The sequence below is a fragment of the Protopterus annectens genome, chromosome 11.part0, assembly GCF_019279795.1.
Source record: "Protopterus annectens isolate FY-2018-M chromosome 11.part0, PAN1.0, whole genome shotgun sequence".
Classification (NCBI taxonomy): Eukaryota; Metazoa; Chordata; order Ceratodontiformes; family Protopteridae; genus Protopterus; species Protopterus annectens.
Window position 1 is genome coordinate 219,672,702 of NC_056745.1, and position 19,999 is coordinate 219,692,700.

General features: G+C 41.7%; 1 protein-coding gene across 3 annotated transcripts in view; it reads left to right on the plus strand.

The window, feature by feature from the left end:
• NR2C1 (nuclear receptor subfamily 2 group C member 1) overlaps positions 1–19,999 on the plus strand; it is a 781,592-nt gene that overhangs the window by 382,826 nt on the left and 378,767 nt on the right. For 2 of the 3 annotated variants that reach the window (XM_044087639.1, XM_044087640.1), the window contains exon 7: positions 1,243–1,422. The exons of the other annotated variant lie outside the window; for it this stretch is intronic. In XM_044087639.1, the coding sequence (XP_043943574.1) occupies positions 1,243–1,422 (180 nt within the window). The remainder of the gene's footprint in view (positions 1–1,242; positions 1,423–19,999) is intronic. 3 annotated transcript variants of the gene reach the window in all.

Sequence of the window (19,999 nt, forward strand, 5' to 3'; positions counted from 1 at the left end):
AGGGGGGCTTGTCCCCCCCTGCAAAAACGTGATTTATGAAGTTTTATTGTTTTAGGTGTTTTTTTTTTTTTTTTGTTATTTCAAGATTCCAAAACTTCAAACTTCTGGGCTTTGGGATTTAGAGGTTTGAGGTTTTGTTTTGGAATTTGAAATTTGAAAGTGGACCCATACACACACACACACACACACACACACACACACACATATATATATATATATATATATATATATATATATATATATATATATAAAATATATATGGGCTTTACATTTTTTAATAAAAACACATTTTCAAACAATTTTTTTTTTTATAAAAATAGGCATCTTATCTGCCACAGAGGATCATTTAGCCTCCTAGTCAATTTTTGGAGTATTCTGTCACAAACTTAATATGTTACATTACCAGGCAGTATCATTTGACTCTTGACACCATTCAGTGCATGGCTGTGGCATGACTGCCGTAATTACACGTCTGTACCTCAAATTCCATCTGGCTACAGTAGTTAGAACAACAGAAAACCCAAGCAAGCCACAAGTGATGGCCTGTTGGAATCTGACTTTTAATTTCTGCCGTAGGGTAAGGAGGGAGGTGGATGGATAATTTGGGTGTTGAGGGGCTAGATTGTCAACACTGGTGAAAGACAAAAAAGGTACAAAAATCTTATTTTTTGTGTGTTTACACACACAAATACACACCCAAAATATTGTATGCCTTATATTTATGTAGGCACATACACTGTTCTTATGCCACATCCACACATCTAGCAGCAGTTTGAGAATTGTCACTTCACCTACCCGCATGTCTTTGGACTGTAGTAGGAAACTGGAGTCCCTGATGAAATCCCACATTGACACAAGGAGGACAGGCACCAGCCAGGGACTGGAGAACCAAGCCCTATGAGGTAGCTGATATAGTAAGGTTTCTGAAAGTAAATTTTTAGGTACTTGGCTAATGTCATTCAGTTTCTGGGCATCATTTTCTGACTTGTATAATTATCCTTTTCCCTCAGAAGGAACAGTACTTTGGTTTGTGTGTGTGCGTGTGTGTGTGTGTGTGTGTGTGTGTGTGTGTGTGTCTGTCTGTGTGTGTGTGTGTGTGTGTGTGTGTGTGTGTGTGTGTGTGTGTGTGTGTGTGTGTGGACTTACTGTCTGTTTCAGGTTCCTGAACCTTTTTTATTCATATGCTGTTAGGCTTGTAGAAGTACTTAGAAGAATTTTATCTCTGAACATGTTTTTCTGTAGGACGCCATTATGGTGCGGTGACTTGTGAAGGCTGTAAAGGATTCTTCAAAAGAAGCATTCGGAAGAACTTGGTATATACTTGCAGAGGATCAAAAGACTGTATTATCAATAAGCATCACAGAAACCGTTGCCAGTACTGCAGACTTCAGAAATGTCTTACTTTAGGAATGAGACAAGATTGTAAGTGTGATTTGCAAGATTTATCAAAGCACATGTGCATCTGTGAATGTGGAATATAATGTGTGCATCTGCTTCTTTGTTATAAAGATGAAGCTGACTGCTAGTCACAAAGAAATTATTACTTTTAGTGTTCATTTTTTTATTTTTATTTTTGGGACTTAAGCTTATCCATACAAATGCCTTGCAAGCATCGTTAGGAATACACCTGTACTACTAAGTAAAATCAAACACTTTTTCAAAATGTTTAAATCGCAAGTAGTAGAATTGGGGAATTGGGATTTAATCCTTCAAACATAATTGTCAGAAAAGAATATAGTAAGAAAACATTTACCCCATTGTGGATCCAGTTGCTAGGCCTTTTCCACTACATATTCATTATGATACTGTAGCATCCTTTTAAATTCATGGACGTCAGCTGTTAATTTACAAAACACAGAGATCTTAAGTTCATGTATTCATAGATGTATACTAGGGTAACGATCATTAGGGCCTTGTTAACAAGCTTTGCATCCCAAATCTTTGACAAGTTCTGGTACCCTTGATAATTGCATACAGGGACCTGGGAGACAAAACATTTACAGGCTGCTTCTTTCCATTAGAGACATAGGTGCCATACCAGGGATGAATTTCCTGTTCCCCATCCAGTTGTCCAGGTTACACTTGAATTGGATTAGAGTGGAACTCTGCCTCACATGGTTAGGGAGTCAGTTCCAGAGAAGGGGCATTTTCTGGGATACATACCTGTCTCTCCAGGAGGTCCTGTTTGTATCACAGACAAGGTTTAAGTCTTATTCTGGTGCTGTTTGGCTGACAGTGTCTTGTATGCCAGGCATAGATCACTCCTCAACAGCATGTAGGAGACAGAATACAAGGATTGAGGTTTGTGGCAGTCTACGCAGGACATGTTTGCACCCTGTATTCTTTTAGTGAGGAAATTCTGTGAATGTTTATTTGTTACATGTGCCTGGTTAGGTGCATACCAAAAGGGGCATTGTATTGAATGATGCGTCTGATGACTGATGAATATAGTGGAGCAGTGACCTCCTTGGACCTAGATACTATACCTTTGTTTGTAAATTGCACAACATAGAATGATTTCTTCACTACTTCAGACGTGTGATGGTCAAAGTCTAGATTACTGAACATGCATGTCCCCAAGTCCCTGACGTTTGGGTCGACTCTTAGAATTGTTTTGATAATATGATCGTTACAAGGAGTGGATGACTTTTCAAAGGATACTATTATGCATTTCTTGACATTTAGTTTTGGTCCATGGCTTTGACACAAATTGTCTGTCAGCCTTTCATGGAGAACAGTAATATTGGCGAGGTATTCTGTGACTGCTCCTAATTTACAGTTGTCTGCAGATTTAGTCATCCAGAGGTGCTTGGCATTGGCCTTAACCTCAGAGAAGTAAATGCCAAAAAAGGAGCAGTCTCAGGTCCGATCCCTGAAGAACTCTGCTTGTGACTAGCCTCTTTGTGGAAGTGTACTCTCCAATTATAACTTTCTAGGTCCTGTCTTTGAGCAAGCTTGCTATCTACTGGGTGACATGAGGGTTTATATCTAACCTCGAGTTGATCAACAATGCCCAAATGGGGTGTTGTATCAAATGCCCTGGGCAGGTCAAGGTTGGCAGTATGAATTGTTTTGCAATTATCCATTGCTTTTGTGACCTTCTCAGAGAAGTCCAATAAGTTGAGTAGGCATGACCAGCCCGTAATGAAACCAAATTGGTTTCAGGCCAGTGTCTGGAGGTTCCTATGTCATTTATGTTCATTTCCACGATAATTCTTTCCATGACTTTGCATTTCAGACTAATGAGACTTATGAGCGGTAGTTTCCAGGCTCTGTAGCTGTCCCATCTTTGTGCAGAGGGATGACTGTTGCTTTTCTCCATTCATGAGGCACAAAGTCCGTTTGGTGGCTGTGGTTAAATAGAGATTCCAGAGGATATGATAGGTCATGTTTCATACTATTTAGAAGGCATCCTGGGAAATTGATGTAAGAAAAAAATAAGCTTCCATTTTAGCAGTTCTTTTGCCATCTTTCATGGAGTAAGATAACTGTCACTGCCTTCAGATGCACAATTATCATAAAAGAAAGAACAATGCCGAGATATGTAAGACACCATTTTAATGTGCCAGTTTTTCTTTTTGCTGTCACTCCCAGTGACAAGTCAGAGTATAAATACACATCTTAATCCTGACAGTTTGCATTTAGCATTGTTTTGCAGCTGCCAAAAACACATTTTGGACCTCCAGCTCCAGCAAGGTGTAGAGAAAATAATGACTCTAGGCCTGTCTTGATGGCTGAATGGACATCCAGTAGGTTCTCTAGAAAACATGACTTTTGTTAAAATGATACCCCAACCATGCTGGCAACCACTGAGCAATCAAATTCATTAATTGTTGCCTTTTAACATTCTTATGCAGCTCATGGGCAGTCACGGAACTAGGGATTTTTCATTCTCCAGTGCTTTCACCTGGACTTTGTGTGCCATAGTCTCCTTGATTAAATTATTAGTTACCTGATTTGTTTTCTTCCTATTGGGTTCTACTTTGGATAGATGCAGTTTTCTGTTTTTCAACATTAGACAGCACACTCCATATTTGAGTATATATCCTTTATCAGCACTAGCAAAACCTCCCTCTATGATGTCATCTTTCTCTGTTCTGCCAATAAGACAGCTCTGGAGGTCTGGATGCAGCACCAGTTCTGACCATTTTAATGTTGGATTTTTTTCCTTTCACCCCATCTTATATATTTTCAAGTATATACAAAATTCATTTATTGTGACAACACGCATCTTTTATATACATTCAGGTCCTTCTTTTGTATGTGCAGTGTGTATGTGCAGGCTTTGAGAGTTCATAGGTAGGTACTAGGCTATTGGCCCAAGGGCCTATGTAAGCCTAGCCAGCAAGTTTCACTGGCTTACTCCACCCAAGAAAGTTATTTTCTTGAGTCACTGTCGAGTAGAGACACAGAAGTGATCCCTGGGGTGTATTTCCAATTTCCCATCCACTCATCAAGATTTTTCTTGGAGTGCTAATGAGGAACTTTGCTTGACATAGATGGGTAGCCTTTTCCAGAGTATGGGAAGTCTCTGTGACAGGAATCTATCCCACCAGCATGTCCTGTTTATTGTGGTGACAAGGTTTAGGTCCCTAGAGCATCCTCTTTGTGAGGTACTTCTGTGGCCTTTCCAGCTGCTGCAGATGTCTAGACAATAGACTTTACTTTTACAAAACAGTGTAAGCCAAGAATGTCAAATTTTACAAGAAACTTCCCTGGGTGATGCTTAACAAGACATTACATTCCACTCATTTTGTTGCAGAAGCTGAGTTGCATACCCAGTGTTTGCAATCAACTTAGTAAGTTTGAGAAACTTGTTTAGAATGCTTACCTTCTAGAAGGTTTCCACATTTTTAAAGCCCCATTGTTTTAAAAGTTAATGGCTTAACAGAACTCCAAGTTTGTTTTTAACAGATGCTGCAAAAAAAAAGAACATAAGCAGAAAACATTTAAGGAGAGGATGAAAGATAATGTAGTACAAGAGGTGCACATACCATATATATATTATTTTGATTGCTTTTTTATAGGGTGCCATTTGCTACTGCATAAAATGCTCACTCTTTTTGGACCATATTTTTTTTACCTGTTTTCAGCTATAGTTACCTTAGAGTAAAAGCTGTTGCTGAAAGATGGCACATGAAAACTACAGTCTTAGTTTTCTGCATATTACAGATGTGTGTGTGTGTGTGTGTGTGTGTGTGTGTGTGTGTGTATATATATATATATATATATATATATATATATATATATATATATATATATATATATATATATATATATATATATATATACATATTTTTATATATATATATATATATATATATATATAGAGAGAGAGAGAGAGAAAGAGTCGTATAGACTGAAATTGTCTCAGATTTTACATCCTTGTGTTGTTTTTCTTCCATAGTAAAATTATCGTCAACCAAATTTCCCCATTTTCTTCTTCTTTATTAAATTTATATCTCAAAAAGATTTGAGACTGTCTTAAAATGTTCCACAACAATACTAACATGTCCTTTTCTGGACTTCTCGGGTACAAAATAATAATATCTACAAATAAAGCCAGCTTTTTGATTACCATAACAAAGGGGAAAGAGGACACCACTGTCTGATTCCTCTGTTCAGACACAACTTGTCAGAGAGGAACCCTCACACTCTCTTGCTTCCTTCCGATTCTTCGGTTCCACTTCATATCATCGAAATTTCATTTCATCGAAATTCAAATCATCGAGACCAAATCGTCGAAAACTCAATTCGTCGAAAACTCATATCATCGAATCTCAAATCATTGAAAACTATAAAGCAACTAGAAATAACATCCCAGACACTGTTTACTACGTTTATGCAGGGGGGCAAGCCCCCTGCACCCCCCATGTAGGGGGCTCTGCCCCCCCACCCCCCATACTTAAATATACCAACTCCAAGGTCGCACTACAGTGGGGGTTAGGAAATTACCTTTTTCCCCTACTGTAGTGCGACCTTGGAGTTGGTATATTTAATTACGGGGGGTGTGGGGGGTGCAGGGGGGCTTGCCCACCTGCAGAAACCTAGTAAAAACTTTGTGGAATGTTATTTCTAGTTGTTTTATAGTTTTCAATGATTTGAGATTCGATTATATGAGTTTTCGACAAAATGAGTTTTCGACGATTTGGTCTCGATGATTTGAATTTCGATGAAATGAAATTTCGATGATATGAAGTGAAACTGATCCTTCATATATTTTCCTAATAAACCTTATCTTTGTATTAAGGAATGCAAATGTTTTCATTGCCCTGCTCATAAAATCCCATCTTACTCTGTTGAATGCTTTCTCAGTATCAAGTCCCACTAATAAGAGTGTTTTATTCTTATATTCTGCTTCCCCTCTAGACTGTCACTATTCCTTTAATGTCAGATGTTTGCCTCCCCTCCACAAAACCACATTGATCCATACCTTTCAATTTTGACAACATATTTGCCATTATTTTAGCTAGTTTTGACATAAACACTTTATAAGCATGGTTTGAAATTGAAATGGGCTATAAGAAGTTGAGTCTGATGGGTCTTTATAGTCCTTAGGGAATACAGCCATCACAGCTTTCTTCCAGGGTGTTGGTGCTTTCCCTCCTTTTAAAATACTGTTAAACAAAAACCTCCAGGTTGTTATCAATTTCTTCCCTCACAATTTCCAAACTTCCACAAGAATTCCATCTCTTCCTGGAGATTTGTCTGCATATTGATTATACATCATTGTTTTTATCTCATTTCCTCTTATCTGTTAGTTGTTGTGACTGATCTACCTCTTACCTTGTCATAATTAAGTCTTCGACAAATATTTCCATCTGTGCTGTTTCTTTATTTCTAGATTTCTTTGCTTTAGACAAATTTATTATAAAATTTCCAAAATATCTCCATTACCTCTATAGGATCTCTGGTTATTTTTCTTGTTATAGACTCCCTAAGTTTGCTGACAACCCTTTTTTACTTTCATAGGTTGGTACTAGGCTATCGGCCCTAGGCCTATACAAGCCTAGCCATAACAATTCGCTGGATATTTCTTCCCACAATATTTACTTCTCTGGACCCCTGCCTAGCAGGGTGACTGATGTGATCCCTGGGGTTAATTACCATCCAATCGTCAAGGTTCCTTTTGAAGAGGGCCAAGACGAAGGTGCTCTGCTTAACATGTATGGGCAGACTATTCCAGAGTATGGAGAGTCTCTGGATTAGGAACCTATCCCTCCAGCATGTTTTGTTCATTTTCTGTTGCATAGCTCATTGTGCTAAAAGTTATTGTGCTGCAGATTATCAAAAACTAGTTGCTTTAACAGCAGTCCTTCTAAACTCATGCATGTTATCAATATATTTCCTTATTTTCTCTTTAGCACTCTGCCTTTGCACCTCATCTTTTACTGTGAGATTCCCCTTATTTTGGAGAACTTCAACCTTTGTCAGCCTGTCTAAGTGATTCCTATTACTTCTTAACCATGGGAAAGCGCAAGTGTCTCATTTTTACTTCATTACTATGTATGTTTTCTTAGCTTTAATCAGTGCATAACCTAAATAGTTATTGGATGTGTGTTGAAGGTTTGAAATAAATGCAAATTTTCTTGTGGAATCTAATTTCTGTCTAGTCTAGTTTAGTTATTGTACCTTGAAGTGTAATATGTAAATTCTGTCCGAGTTCCACTACTGAATTAGCATCTACCATACCAAATATTTTCATAAATTTCTTCAGAAATCTACTCTCTTTTGTTATATTTCCATTGTAGGTTTCCTTCATATATTCCCTCTATTGCAAATCAAGTGCCAGTCCCCACCTGTAATATTCCATGAAGAAAACTGATTATTTCTCCCCAAATTTTTTAAGCTCCATAATAGCAATTTATTGTGGAATATAAATACATGCCAGTGTAATCCTTCTTCCTTGCAAATGGCTGCTTACTACCACTAATATAGCATCATTGCCTTTTTTAATTTTCTGTCACTATTGGAGCCCCTCTAGCAATTAGTATAATTATTCCCCATTTCTTTTGTCCCTTATATTCTGCTGAATGTCTACCATTAAAATCCTTTCTTTTTCAAATTCACATGCTCACTTTTTCAGATGTTCTGCCTGCAGCATTGCTGCTTGCAGTCTGCATTTCTTAATATAATTCAGTGGACGGCCACGGTGGTGCAGCGGTTAGCATTGCCGCCTCACAGCAAGAGGTTCTCCGGTTTGATCCTTGGCTGGGGTGCCTTCGGTGCGGAGTCTGCATGTCCTCCCTGTGGTCGCGTGGGTTTCCTCTGGGTGCTCTGGTTTCCTCCCACATTCCAAAGACGGATTGGACACACTAAATTGGCCCTAGGCATGAGTGCGTGCATGTGTGTGCCTTCTGTGGAAGGTTGGGCGCCGGGCTGGCAACTCGACACTGTAAAACTCCACTGCCAATCATGAGCAGACAGTGATCCACTGTGGCAACCGCTAACAGGGAAAAGCCGAAACAAGAAGAAGAAAAGAAGATTTCTTAGTATGGTGGTGCTGCGGTAGCATTGTCGCCTCACAGTAAGACGCTGTCCGGTTCGATTCTCAGCTAGAGCGTCTTCTGCGTGGAGACATGCGTGAATGGGCGTACCTTCGTTGAAAGATGTGCATCAGGGCTGGTAACTCGGCACGTAAAAATCAACTACCAATCATTAGCGGACCGGAGTTCGGCTGTGGCGACCCCTAACCGGGAAAAGCCAAAAGACACAACAACAACTCTTTCCTTTTTTGTCTGTATCTATAAGGCCATTTACTTTCCAAGGTATTATGAATGGCTTAGCCAGTATGATAGAAGGCTATTCTTCCCTTCTACTATACACGACTGTTTTTTTTTTTAATGTGTATTTCCACTTTTTGTCTTTCATGGACACACTAATGTTTGTCAGGCTGTTCTTTTATACAGCTGTTTCTTCTCATTTCATTTGAGCCTATGTCATACTTTCAAGACTTTTTGTTTAATAAAAACACTCAAACAAAATAAATACATTTCCAGAACATTTCCATTCCCTCTTAACTTAGAACAAGCACCCAAAACTAAATACATCTTCAAAAAGTGATGTTTTAGCTTTCAGATAGGAGTAATTACCCCAGATTGATAGTTGCACCCCAGGCATTACCTGACTTAAAATTAAGGTTACCCATGCTAAAGCACATGCTGCAGACTGTGTTCCCACCTACACTGATTGCTGAATGTTATTCTCTTATCTCTCTTCCTTTCCTGATGTGAAAAACAGCATGTAAGCTTTCAGAAAATATTAACTTTCAGGCCTAAGGAAAAAGTGCACTGGCTGTCTGTAAAGAAAACTAAATTGTACACTGTTCTGTTAACTGCATTGACTGTTATGGATTCTGCTATCTCTTATTCATTTCTCATAATTTCAGATTTTATTTTTAATTAAGCTGCTTGCCATTGTTCCTTTAAATTTTCCATTTCCATCAGCATAAAATGCTCAGAACACTCAAAATTAATCGCTTGCACTTACAGACAGCTCATCTCTATGGAAGATTAGTCAGCAATGAACCTTTGTAAAGTTAACTCGGAACAGAATGTACAACTGCTTTCAACTACTGATGTCTTGAGTCTCACTGAACATTTGCTAATGGGAAAAACAAGCTAGCAACTTTGCAAATGTAAAAATTTGACATTTTCATGCCTTTCATCATTTTGTCCTATTTTTCAAGCCTACTTGCTTACAAAAAACATCTGTTTATAATTTAAGCTGGGGTTTTAAATCTACACATTCATCCTTGTAAAAATAAGCGAAAATATCTAAATTGTACTTATAATGTAACCAGTGCACCTTTACACCCCACCCCCACCCCAGCAGCCCAAGATAAACAACATATTAACATTAAACTTGCTTTTGTCCAGCCTTTTTGTTATACTACAAAGCTTATAATTTGATGTTGTCAATCTTCATTCATTCTTGACTGATGGGTTCAGTTCCAAACCCTCGGAACTGACTCGGCCGCTATACAAAGCTTGCACCAGCAAAAAACTCTTGAGCTAAGGCTTTATCCATACTGCCTCTCTTCCCTTTACCTCAGATCTCGTTTGTCACGTACACAATTGGATGCGTCAGCCGATGCTCTTATCTGAGTGCTCAAAATTTTTTCTGATTTGTCTATTATTCTAATTTAAAACTCTTTAATACCTTTAATAACTGTGTGTGTGGTGTGTGTGCCATGTGCTTTGACTGAATGACATGGCAGAGAAGCAAAAAGGAACCTCCGGGTTTAAGCAGTGTAAGGACTGTGGCCGAAAGATGCCGAACTCTGATGGGCATCTTTCTTGCTTCTGTTGTCTGGGTGTCCCTCATCTGGAAGTTCAACCTCCTTGTAATATCTGTAAGGGTTTTAGTGGTTGAACTCCTGGAGAGAGACGAAATAAACTGATACTCAAAGGCTTATTATTAAAGTGTCCCTTTAGTGAAGCTGTTTCTGAGGCAGAGACTTCAAAATCTCCGAAGTCTGAGGCAAAAAAAAGGAGCCATTCGGTACTGTCTTCCCCCAAGGTACATGACTCCAAATCTCAAAAATCCCAAGTTCCGACAGTTTCTTCAGAGCTGAAGGCAAAAGTTCCAAAAATATATTCGTCTTCTGCTCTGGCACTGAAGACAACAAAATCACTATTACGTCTACTATTGATGACACCAAAACTACTTCAGTACCGACCATGACTTCGGCGCCGACAACCTCTCTGGCACTGATAATTGCCACATCTACTCATTCAGTTCCGTCTTCTCCCTCTATTCAGCAGATCATGGTGCTGAAGGTCAATGTTATAAGTACCCCCCGGACTAGATACTCCCCTTCAATAGACCCCTTTGTGGGTCAGCAATTGAGTCCCTTTGTGGAAAGACCTGAATCTCATTCTGGAATGTCAACCTGTTCCTCCAGGAGTCTATCAAAAATGGATGTAGTCAGATTAGTGGATCAGTTATTGGCAGCCAGAAGCCTTCTTGCACCTTCTCGACCTCCATCTGTCCTGGAGCCGAGACATACTCTCCCAGGACTCCTAAAAATATATTCCTCCTTCAACCTCACCCCAGGTCTTGGAGTGCATTACTTTGATGCTCCCGGTGCCAACTCCCTCAGTACTGACGGTGGATCTCACCTCGGTGCCGGAATCTACTCTATGTCCTTGGCTCCTTCGGAACAGTTGCAGCCATGGGACCTAGAGTTTTGGCTGCCGGTTCCGGGATCCTTGGATCAGCTCATATTTTTTCTGTGGTGTCGTCTGCGGCTCGCGGTACCTTAGTAGTTTCAAGTTCTCTCTCGACTCCTACTTTGGGAGGCGGCTCATCGGAGCAGGGTATGACCCCGGTTCCAAGGTTGTCTTTCTTAGTTCTGGGTTCCCATCCCTCTTTGGGCGGGCCTGCCTTACAGATTATGGAGAGAGCTTTAGCCTCAGCAAGCTCGCAGTTGGTTCCATCGCCATTGGAGTGCCATATTTTTGTTCCTCTGGTTCTCAGCTGCCACAATGAGCTACATCTGGACAGCGGGCACAAGAGCAGCAAGGTGTCCTAGTTCAGGGCCTCCCATTTCAGAGTCCTCCTCAGATCTTCCACTTGAGGAGCCACCTCATAAAAGATCATGCAAGAGGAAGCACCTAGATTTCCCAGAAGAATCAGTCACTGAGTATACAGATTATGATGAAAAGGAAGGGTTCCCACAGTCACCCCCTGAAGATGTTTGCATTGGAGACATCCTGGAAATACTAAAGCAGAGGGTGATTGGATGCCCTCAAACCCATTCTCTGAGGAATCTGTTTTCTTGCAAGCTTTTTTTGCCCAGCCATCTACTTCTTGGTTGACCCCACCGGCTGACAAACTAATCAAATTGATAGTACAGCGTGTGTGGAAGGCTTCTGACACCATAGAGCCTACTCCCAGGAGACCGGACAAAGTTCTTTCAGCCCCAGAGGATCAGCCCCATTGGTCTAAGGGTCTAGCAGTGGATGCCATGGTGGTGGTGGTGGCGGTGGCCACCAAAATGAACTCACCGGAGAGTTCAGCTGTCTATCCTCCTAACCAAGAGTCACAAATGATGGACAGATTTGGGAAGTGGGTCTTTGCTTCAACAAACTTCACTATTCGGTCCCTGAATTTTTTGGCACACTTCACTAGACTCTAAAGGGATCTGATAACAGCTTTCAGACACCCTAGCAGGAGCAGTGTCTGATGAGGTTCGAGATAAGGTTGCCTCTCAACTTGCCACCCTAGAGTCCATCTCGAATTTGTCTATGTGGCTTATTGTGCATACATCTGAAGGGATGTCTAGAGCAGTGAGTACAGGCGTTGCAATTTGGCCCCACGCCTGGATGCGCTTACATGATTTTGTGGACCCCTTCAAGTCTTCCTTTGTCAATGCTGCTGTGGATGCTACTTTGTTGTTTGGCCCAAAAGTTAGAGACATGTTGGCCCAAAAGTTAGAGACACGTTAGCCAGGTGTGCAAAGGATGGGAAGACCCTTTCTGCTGTGGCTTTGTGTTTCTCCACTCCACAAAGACCTTAGTCTAGGAATCAGAGGAATGGGAAAATGTGGTTCAAGAAGATCCAAGGGCCCTTCCAGGAAACATGTGGCAAGTATCCCCCCCCGAGGCAGAGGAGGGAACTCTTCTGGAAGGCAACCTCTAGTGGCAGAGGGGGTCCACGTAACCAGGGTTCCAGAGATTCCTTTTCAGGACAACCCTACTAGTACTTCTGAACGGAGACCCGATTGCGTACCCCTGGAACCAGTCGGGGGAAGGTTTTCTCTGCATCCCTCAGCCTGGCTCACAGTAACATTGGACTCCTGGATGCAGACCATAATCACCAGAGGTTACCACAATCCCTTCAATCTTTCCTCAAATTCCAAAAGCGAATCCCTGATGTTCCACCCAGTCAGAGGGATCTAGCAGCACTAGAAATTCAAAAGCTGCTTCAAAAAAGAGTCATCCAAGCAGTCCCACCAGACCAGATAGGATCCGGATTTTACTCAGAGTCTTTTTAGTGCCAGAAAAGACGGGGGACTGGAGGCCAGTCTTGGATCTCAGCTTATTGAACAAATTTGTACAACAGACAAAATTCCAAATGGTCACGGTTCATAGAGAAAGACGATTGGGTGTGCTCTGTAGATCTTCAGGATGTGCATTGCCACATAAAGATGGACAAGCACTCCAGAAGATTTCTCCACTTCTGGCTAGGAGCTAGTCATTACCAATTTCGAGCACTGCCCTTCGGTCTCACAACAGCCGCCAGGGTGTTCACCAAATGCATGTAAGTTGTAGCAACTCATTTAAAGCTACAGGGATTCCTTGTGTTTCCATATCTAGACAACTGGCTTCTCACCACTCCCATCAGGCATCTACTGCTTTGCGCCACAGACTGTGTTCTACATCTTGCCGAGTCATTAGGCATTTCAAGTCAACAAAGAAAAATCACAACTATCTCCCACACAGGACCTGGAATTCATCGGAGCCAAACTAAATACAAAATTCTGTGTGGCCTTCCTTCCTTATCACAGGTTGTTAAAGTTAAGATCGCAAGTTCAAGTGATCCTCTCTCAAGACAAAGTTCCTGCTTGTTTGGTACTACAACTTCTCGGATTGCCTCCAACTGCTTTCTAATAACAATGCACATTCCAGAGAACTCCAATGTGATTGTGGACAAACTAAGCAGGTGTATCCTCCTACCTCATGAGTGGTCTCTCAATCCCAATGTAGTGACAAAAATTTTTCATCGATGGGGTCAGCCTTGCTGCTACCTGTTCACCTCTCCCATAAACCACAAATGCAGCAGCTGCTTTGCCTTAGTCCCCTCTCAAGGGAGGAGTACCCGAGAGATGCACTGCTACATGGTTTGCCCTGGGACTTCTGTATGCAATTCCCCCAATTCCTGTAATTCCCTAATTTCTAAGGAAAACCCAATTTTGAGAAGCAAAGTGATTTTTATTGCACCTTACTGGCCCCGTCAGGTCTTTGTCAAGTTTCCCTTTCTCTGGCCTCATCTAGTTTGCTGCCCATGGACTCTGGATCCAACCACAGATCTGCTGTCCTACCCTCAGGGCTTGGTGCATCCCTGTCTTCAACATCTCAAGCTGATGGCTTGTTTTCTCCAGTTCCGGTAATTGCCAGGCAAACAACTTGTCCTCCCCGGTACAAAAAATGCTTCTGGCTTCCCATAAACCGTCCACCAGAAAAATTTACCTAAGCAAGTGGAAGAGATTCTCTATTTGGTCGGGCTCAGATGGCCTTGATCCCTTCTCAGCATCAGTTGATAAGATCCTGGAATACTTAGCAGCCTTATTTGAACTGGGAGCCTCATCTTCTACAGATAGAGTTCATCTAACCACCATTTTGAATTTTCATAATGGTTTTGATGATCATTCGTTGATGTCTCACAGTCTTTGCACAATTTTTCTTAAAGGCGCTCATCATTTGAAGCCACCTTTCAAAGATGTGATAGTGCCTTGGGATTTAACCTTAGTCTTACAATGCCTAGTTTGTCAGCCTTTTGAGCCAGCAGCCACTTGAGACCTCAAGTTTTTATCTTGGAAGACCCTCTTCCTAGTAGCTTTCACATCTACTAGGAGAATTTCAGAGTTGTAGGCCTTGTGTGGCAGTCATCCTATATCATCTTCCATAAAGAAAGAGTATCGCTCAGAACCAATCCCTCCTTCTATGAGTTTTATTGTCAGAATAATGAAAAGCAGAGTCGCCTTCTGCTTGCTGGCTCACTTTGTGTTGGATAAACTTTTTATTCACTCCTTAGCCTGTTCTGCATTTCCAAAAATGTATTTGATCCTCCTTGAAAAAAATATTCTGAAGACAGGTGGATACAGTAGCTTGACTCTCACACCTATGTCTCAACATTCCTTGACTGCTGGGATAAATTTGCTTCTTTTCTGTTTGCTGTACAGTGAATAATCATTTTCACAGTACAGTCTATTCCTTCCAGTTTTTCTAGTACAGTAGGAAATCTCAGGTTTTCACTGCGTGCTCTGTATTCTAACTCTACAATTTTTTGAAAGAGCTCTTCTTGAGAAGTCTCGTATTCAGGCAGCCTTTTCTTCATTTCAACCTCTGTTTTTTGCAGTTTATCAGTTCATCTGAATAATTAGTTAAAACTTCTATTTTCCAGCCTTTTGTTATTTGAGTTGATATGTTCCTTCAATGTGTCATTTATTTTAATTACCTCTGACTACATTTGGTTTATTTTTCCTGCAAATTACTGAAAGCTATATCTTGTGCCAAAACTGAATCTTGAACTGCTTTTTGCTGAATAGCTTCAGGATTCTTCCCAGCAAGTGTTTTCTCTTTGCCTTTTCTGGTTGATTTTCTTTTCAGTTATCTAAATTTCATTTTGCTGACATACAGGCAGTGTACTTACTAGCCACTAACTGAATTTTATGCAAGCAAACAATATCACTGGCTTTTACATATCTGTTTATTATTTTCATCGTGGAAGAACTGAAATTATGCTGTTGTTCAGTGTGCAGCCGTCCTGGAAGTCCCCTCTGACAGTAGCTTTTTTTTTTTACTTTTTTTACCCTCTGACTGTAGCTTTGACCTCCTGATTTAGAGATGTTCTTCGTATTTCACTTTTGCAGTCATTACATTTGGGTTATCTGCTTGCAGTAACCCTCAGTCGGCCTGATTATCAAAGTCTTGGGTCCTGCGTCGGTTGCTGTCTCATCTTCCGTGACATCAGATAGTCAGGGGTATAAGGCATGCAGCCGACGCCATTACATCAGTCTTTCTTGCCGTGCGGTGCCCGAAGCAGAAGCAGTTCGCAAGTGCCGGTCGGCTGACTCTTGAAATTTTCTTTTTTGAGTTTCAGAACCGAAGTCTTCAACTAAAGCTAAGTACCCCGTTGGGGAAACTTTTTCTTGCTCTAAACCGATGTCAGTAAAAGTCAATAATTGTATTTCTTGTGGAAAGCAAATACCCCATAAAGATTTTCATTCGTACTGTATTCCTTGCCTAGTCCCTGACCACGACGTACCTCGCTGTTGGTTTTGTGCCTTATTTAAACCATGAACTATTCGTCATCGGTACTTTTTCTCTTCTAAATATTTTGGTACTCGGTTCAATTATCCAGATATGTCTCTGGTAAGTCACCTGACTACCGACATTCCGAAAAAACGCAAAGATAAAGATAGAGACAGGCTGCCTAGGTCCAAAGCTGCCGACAACGCTTATCCTAAGCTAGTCACCAGTTCGCCGGTACTCAGTGAGGCGCTTTCGCAGCCCCTGATATCCGCTACTTCGGATTCGCAGGCCTCTACTGAGACCCATTCGGAGTCCGATATGCCTCGAGATGCTTCAACTGTGGAACCTGTGGATGTCTCTACCTTGGATGGGTCCAAAGCCGCTGTGCAGGCACCGGTTTCTGAGGGTGTATTCAGGCCTACTGACTTGCATATTAAACCGATGCCATCTTCTTCTTCTAGGCCTAAAACTCGAACCATGCCTAGGAAACTGATGCCCGGACCACATGGTCAGGCCTCTATGCCTAAAAAACAAATGATAAGAATGGCTTAAGACCTTATTACTTTAATCAGGGGAAGCCAACCTTCCCCCTCTAAGAGACCTAGGACTGAATTTGCTTATGATACTTCTGACCTGGATTCTGAAATTTCTGTCTCCTCTGATGACCAGGATTTATCCTTATCTACCTATGAGGATTCTGATGCAGAGGACTGTATTCCCTCAGCTTCTCCCCCAGAGGATTTTTCTTTTGGTGAAACCTTGCACACTCTTAGGGGGCATTTCCAGTGGGAAAGCCAGAATTACTCTGTTTCTAAAAAGAGGCTTAGAGATTTCTTACTCCTGCCCCAACACAGGCCTTTAGCTATCCCTCCTGTTCTGGACATTGTTGACGAGGCCTTTTCGGAATCTAGCTTGGCCCTTGACTCTTTACCTCCCGCTCCCAGAAAAACCTGACAGATATTAGAGTTCCTGATTCTCACAAGTTCCTTTTTAAAAATCCTACTGCGGATCCTGAGACCTTTTCACAGGGACCCAAGGGCATTAAGGCTACTACTGCCAGAAATCCTACCCCCTCTGATAGAGATTCCAGGGCCCTGGATAGATGGGGTAAGAAGGTATACACCTCTGCAACCTTGGCCATCAGGGCCTTAAATTGCCAGTTTCGTATGTTAAAGTATCAGCTGCTTATTACTGGTTTGCTTAAACAGAAAATGATGTTGATTCCTGATTGTGCTGCAAATAAGAATTTACAGGATTTAATGCTTTCTGCTGAACGGGTTGGAAAACATACTTTGCAATGTGGTTTTGATTCACTAGAGGCATCTTGCAGGGCTACTGTCACCAGGTCTGTACTTAGGAGGCATGCTTGGCTTAAGGAGCAGTCTTTGCCAGATCATGTTAAAACTAAATTGCTGGATGCTCCCTTAAATCAGGACCGCCTGTTTGGCGACAAAGCAGAAAAAGTTCTAAAAAAGATGGAGGAAAAAGCTAAATCTATGCAACTGTTAAAGATTTCTTACAAGTGTAGCCTCCTAGATTTAGTAGGCATTGGCCCTCAAAAAATTGGTCCTTTCCTGCCTCTTCCAGGCCTTCTCAGTTCAAACCCAGAACCAGCAGAACACCCAGGCTTCAGTCCCAGGGTACGCACAGGTGTAAGCAGTGGGGGGGCTCCCACTTCCAAATCAGGGAGTAATAAGATTCCCCCCTATGGTAAGCTATCTCAATGACTTAACTTTGAAACTTCCAAGCACTTCTCAACTGACTGCTCCTTTAGGGGGAAAGATTGCTCTGCAAGCAGAAAAATTGGAAACTCATTACCCAGGACAAATTGGTTTTAAACATTGTTTCCCAAGGATACAGATTTCATTTCCACACATTACCAACCCCAAACGGTTGGCCAGATCTACTCCCAAATCAGTGGGCAGAGGCTCAAAGGCAAGTAGTCTCTCTTTCTTAAGATTAAAGTCTATTCAGACTGTTCCAGAAGAGGAAAAGGGGCAAGGTTTCTACTCAAGACTTTTCCTGGTACCCAGAAAAGACAACTCATGGCATCCTATCCTTGACCTGTCTATCCTAAACACCTTTTTGGTGATTCCAAAATTCAAGATGCTAACTCTTCACCAGTTGCTTCCCATGATAGGCAAGGATGCCTGGTTGGCAACACTGGATTTAAAGGAAGCCTACCTGCACATCCCAATCAGGGAATCTTGCAGAAAATACCTACACTTCAAAGCAGGCTGCATGCACTATCAGTTCTCTGCACTGCCCTTTGGCTAATCTACTGCGCCCAGGGTATTCACAAAGTGCCTACCTGCAGTCATTGCATTTTGCAGGCAAAGAAATATTCAAATATACCCATACCTGGATGTTTGTCTAATTCAGGCAGAAAGTCAGTACATACTTTTGAATCATCTGGCATTTGTACAAAAGGTGCTAACTTGTCTGGGATACACCATAAACAAAAAGAAATCACATCTGGTACCCTGTCAACAAATTATATTCCTGGGAGCAAGCTTGAACACAACTTCCCAGATGGCTTTCCTCACGCCAGAGAAACAAATTCATTTGACAACTTATTTCAGACTAGTGGCCACAAAAACCCTGCTATCTGCAAGGCAATTACTGCAAGCCTTGGGGTTCATGGCCTCATGCATTCTACTAATTCCATATGCAAGACTGCATTTGAGGAAACTGCAATGGTATCTAAAAAGCCTATGGTGTCAACATTCTCAGGCTCTAGAAGCAATGATTCCTATCATACCTTGCCTATGGTTAGAATTCCTTTGGTGGGCAGAGGCCTGCCACCAAAACAAGGGACTACCATTCACTCTACCTCCTGCCGCCTAAACCCTAACAACAGATGCATCAGGCTATGCATGGGGGGGCTCACCTGGCAGGGAAGTGCATTCAGGGCAAACAGAACCCAATCAAATGCACCTGCATATCAATCAAAAAGAAATGTTAGCTGTACAGAACGCTCTGACAGCCTTCAAGAACCACATTCTTTCAGGACAATTAATGGTAAAGACGGACAGCACCACTGTTATGTGGTACATAAACAAACAGGGGGGCTACCCATTCTTAACCTTTTGCAGACTAGCCATGGCTCTGTGGAACACAGCCTTAAGCTACCAAGTGCATCTACAGGCTCAATTCCTGCCAGGAAAACTAAATACATTGTCAGATGAACTAAGCAGAAATCTCATGGACCCACATGAGTGGAAACTGGAACCACAGACTTTCAAAATGTTGATCAACAAATGGCGGAGCCCAGATATAGACCTGTTTGCCTCCCCCCAGAACTACCAAATGGACAAATTCTGCACAAGGACTCCTCAGAAAAAAGCTTGGAAAGTGGATGCTCTGTCCTTCAGCTGGAAAAATCTATCAGTTTATGCCTTTGCTCCTCCTCTGCCTGTCCTCTCCAAAGTACTACTAAAGATTAAACAGCTCAAACCAAGGATGATATTGATTGCACCAGACTGGCCACGCCAACACTGGTACCCCCTCTTGCGCAGTGTGTCACAGATGGCCCCATGGCACTTGCCTCAGACCCCTACCCTGCTATATCAGCAGGAGAGCCAGATTGTGCACCCCCAGCTTCAAACCCTGAACCTGGCAGCCTGGCTAATCACCTAATTTCTCCGTTACCATCCCTCAGTAAGCAAGTGTTGAATGTCATTTTGGAGGCAAGGAGGCCTAGTACTAGAAAATCTTATGCTGAAAAATGGAAAAGATTCTGTGCCTGGAACCAAACTCAAGGGATGGCCACAGCAGCGCCGTTTACCTCAGATTCTTCAATACTTAACTGAGATGCTTCACAAGGGCCTTTCTTTTTCCTCCATCAAAATTCTTGCCTCAGCCATTTCAGCTCATTACAACACAGAACCACCCCACTTTTCTCATCCACTGCTCAAGCAGTCCCTCAGAGGGGCCAAAAACTGAAGACCACCCAGGAGAGCCCCAACTCCAGCCTGGGACCTTAACTTTGTATTGGAAAAACTCACTCTTCCTCCTTT